This window comes from Arachis duranensis, chromosome 10, assembly GCF_000817695.3.
Source record: "Arachis duranensis cultivar V14167 chromosome 10, aradu.V14167.gnm2.J7QH, whole genome shotgun sequence".
Taxonomy (NCBI): domain Eukaryota; kingdom Viridiplantae; phylum Streptophyta; class Magnoliopsida; order Fabales; family Fabaceae; genus Arachis; species Arachis duranensis.
In genome coordinates, this window is record NC_029781.3 from 13,445,358 (window position 1) to 13,449,346 (window position 3,989).

The 3,989-nt window shown below is 39.0% G+C and overlaps 1 protein-coding gene across 2 annotated transcripts in view; it reads left to right on the top strand.

Annotated features, from left to right (window-relative positions):
- Positions 1 to 1,398: 1,398 nt before the first annotated feature.
- The window catches only part of LOC107469072 (uncharacterized), a 3,752-nt gene continuing 1,161 nt past the window's right edge, over positions 1,399 to 3,989 (top strand). The window contains exons 1-3 of one of the 2 annotated variants that reach the window (XM_052254957.1): positions 1,399 to 2,241; positions 2,314 to 2,429; positions 2,543 to 2,823. In XM_052254957.1, the coding sequence (XP_052110917.1) occupies positions 2,159 to 2,241; positions 2,314 to 2,429; positions 2,543 to 2,655 (312 nt within the window). In that variant the 5' untranslated portion in view covers positions 1,399 to 2,158 and the 3' untranslated portion in view covers positions 2,656 to 2,823. Of the gene's footprint in view, positions 2,242 to 2,313; positions 2,430 to 2,542; positions 2,824 to 3,989 lie in introns of those variants that run through there. The other variant, XM_052254958.1, reaches the window with a different exon arrangement.

Here is a 3,989-nt window from a genome sequence, read left to right on the forward strand (position 1 = left end):
AACACAAAATATGAGTATTTCTGTGCATAATCCACGCTTCAAGTCTATAAAAAAAGACTATTATTTTGAAAGTTTCATGTATCTAGAGAACAAACTGTTCTTGTATTATAAGGTGAAATACATGTGGGAAGATGATAACCAAACAAAACACTTAACATTATTCAAACTCGTCACATGACTACTTGTTCTTACTTCTTAGGATAGATCAATCATCAGATTATCTAAAATAATTTAATTACCGAATGTAAATATACCCCCACGACTTTTTATTCATCCCTTAATTACTAAGTTGATTTTATTTTATTTTGTTTTATTTGTAAAGAACCATGTCATAAGAAATCTACTATGACAAAACCAGAGGTTAAGAATTGAGACAAAAAGAAAACAGGGGAAATATGTGACAGTAACATATGATGATATGACATGGCATTGTGTGAATTTATTTATTTTTTCTGATTTTAGTACCTTGACTTCGTCATAGAGTTTTTTCTCCCATGCATATAATCTCTCAAGGATGCAAGAGTTGCTTCCATCAGCATCCTGATCCATATCTTCCTTTGATGTTGAAGCTAAAGAGTCCTTGAATGAAGATGATTGAGAAGGTACTATCCTTCGCCAACAAATTACTTTTTGTGCAGTTCCTACATACAAGATCAAATGTTAGCCTAGAGTGATGTCTTTCTTGAACATTCAAAAGTCTGTCGTACCAGTTCCACGTCTAACATGACTTATAGATGAAAAAGATAACAGTTCAATTCTTCAAATAGGTGTTTAAAAACTACTTTTTATTGACATGCTCTTACACGAAACATTTCAAATGTACACCATAGAATCAGGTGTTTTAGTAGTTTTAAATTGATTTCACCCATTGATTTGATTAAATATTTAAGACCCAAAACTTTTGAACTTATTATGATCGCAAGTCTCAAATCATATAGTTATTTATAGTTTTAATTTCAGAAATTATTTTATTAAAGATAATTAAGGCAAGTTTTGATTTATTGAATTTGAGATAAGTTATGATTATTATTCAATTTTATAATTATTGGATTATTTCCTATATTTAAATTATAAAGTTGATAGTTATGAAATAATAAAGATTTTATATGATATGGACTAAATAATCAATATTTTAATATATTGATATTGCTATTTTGGAAAATAGATAAATTAATTATATTATTTCTAAATTTTGGATTTGGACATTTTATTGAAAGTAATTTGTAAAAATTGATAAGCAAATAGTATTTTCTATATACATCTAGTGTTGGATTTAATTTGGATTTTAATTACCTTATTATTCTCAACTTTATTTGAAATTACTAAAATGCCCCTAACCCTAATTTTTGAAAATAAAACCCTAATCCTAAAATCCTAAAATCCTAACCCAGTGACCTGGTTCCTTCTCACCCAACCCAGCAGCAGCAACACAAATGTTTCCCCTTTTTCCTCAAACCAATGCGCAGCAACGATAGCAGATCGGAGGAGTGGGGAAGAGAGGAGGGGCGATGATGGCTGGGGCCTCACTGCCGCCGCCGTCCAGCTCAACGCCGCCGCACCCTACCCGTTTCCCTTCCTCCCCTTATTCATGCGACACATAGCAGCAGCAGCTGCCAAACGAAGCAAAGAAAGAAAGAGGGAACGGAGTGCGGCAGGGAGAAGAAGGAGAAGAGGAGACGCGTCAGAGCCGTGGGGCCTCACGGCCACCGTCGCGTTGTGCCGCCGCGTTCCACGCCTTGCCGCCACCGTTGTACACCGAAGGAAGAAAGAGAAAGAGACGTGGAGTCAGCGTCGCGCAGAGAAGGACTTGCCGCCAGCTCCGTCGTCCTCACCACTTTGCCACCGTCAAGCTCGCAATCTTGGAGGGAGCACAGCGCCGCCGTGAGTCGTGACCAGAAGAGAGTGAGAGACCAAGAGAGGGGCGTGGAGTTGGCGACGCCTAGGAGGACACTCGCCGCTGCCGTCACGCGCCATCGTGCGCCGTCACTGCGGTCTGAGCGGTCACCATCCCTTCCGTTCTGATGCTTTGGTCCGCCGCCGCCACTACTGGAGATCCGCTCGATCTGGTCTGAGGGAAAGGAAGAGGTTCAGACCGCCACTGCTACTCGCGTCTGGAACTGCTGCATCAACCATTGTCGCAGGTGTCGCTGTTGTTGTCATGGCCGCCGCCGCGCCTTTGGCTGCCGGGAGCGGTAATGTGGCCGCCGGAGAAAACTGCCTTGGCCACGGAAACCATCGCCGGTAAGGGTCCTTGCAGTCGGTTCTCATTCTTTCTTGTTCCTGGGCTTTTATGGTTATGACGTTGTTGTGCAGTCGCGGTTGTCGTGGTCGGAATTCGTCTCTGCTGCCGCTTGAGGTGGCTGTCGGGCTACCGTTGAACCGGTTCATAGACCGCCACTGTTCCGGTTCAGCCGCTCCTTCTTCGTTCGGTAAGCGTTTTCGATTTGAATGCTCTCTAGTTACCATTCTGTCATCATACACTAAGGTTTTGCGGCATCAATTGCTATGAGATTGAGTTTCTGTTGTTATGTGTCACGATTAGTGTTGTTGTGGTTACCGCGGGAGTGGCTTGGAGCCAAGGTTGCAGTTATTGGTGATCTCGGTTTAAGAGAGGAGATTCCTGTGACGCGTTTGGGTTATGGAATTGCGTTTTGAGGTAGGGGTGCTTTTCAAAAGCAATGTTTTATGTATTGAAATTATTACATATGGATATTGATGCGAGATATTGTGTTTGTGGTGATTCTATATGCCTTATGTATTATTTGATTGACTCGAATGTTTATGGATGTTGGTTTGGCTGAATTGTTGTGCGGTTTTGTAAAATGTAATGTTTTAAAGCCGATCCTTTAAAGATTTAAAATCTGAGTTTAATCCGTTGAGGATTGATTTGAATTGAGTTGATTATTTTGTCCGTTGGGGATTAATTTGAGCTGAGTTGACTCTCTTGATAATGTGAAAGATAGAATACTCTTAAAATTAAGCCTGATTTGCTTTAATTGATTTGGTTTTGATAAATGATTTGTTGCTTAACCGATTCTTTAAAGCTTTGGAAATGAGTTAAATCGGTTGATATCGAGTTGATTTTGAAATAGTTTCCTTGAGATATGCCACTGAGGCGACTGTTGGCTTTAACTTGTTTTTGAATTGATTTCTGGTTTTGAGTTGTTGAAAAGGAATGAGGAACGGTTTAGTTGGGACCCGAACCGGGTGGCAAAGTCCAAGTTTTAGGGGAGGTGCTGCCGAAACTTCTATAAAACCTGAGTCTTTATTGAAATGTTGTCTGGCAAAATGATGAGTTAAAGACTTCAACTATTTTATTTGAATTATCAAGAAAAATATGATTCGTGCTTTTGAAATGAGTTATTAAAGCGGAAATTGTGATTTAGTCTTGCTTCTTAAGAAAGGCCTTGTGTCTCTTTCAGGAGAAGGTTATTTAGATGAAACTTGTGTTTTAAAGCTGTTTGAATGTGAAAAGGGTTTATGCCTTTGAATTTGACTTGGGGGTTTCAATTAAAGAAGTTTCAATGACTTTGGAAGAACCTGAATGCCTATTGACAAGTCTCATCTTGAAATGTTTTGAGAAATGTTTTAAGTACTCTTTGAATTTTGAATTCTTGCAAGACTAAAACAATTTTGAACAATTGAAACGTTCTAGAATTTATCATGGGGGTTGAAGTTGGTTTTGCCTAAGTAAAGGAAACGGCTTTGAAAGAAGTAAATGATTACGTGACTCGGTTTGGCTTAGATCCTATTTTATTACTCAAAACGGAAAGTCAAGGTTTTAATGATTTTAAATGAATTTGGCGAACTGAGTTTTATTATTCTCCCCTAAAGACTTGGGACTCTGCCGAGAGTCTTTTGTTATAAAATCCCATCGTTGGATGGGTGGTTTTGAGTACTTTGAAATAAATCCTTAACTTGCCATGGTTTTGGAAGTTTTGGAAAGAGAATGCAGAGAGTGGCTTTGTTTTAAAAAGGGAACTCACTTT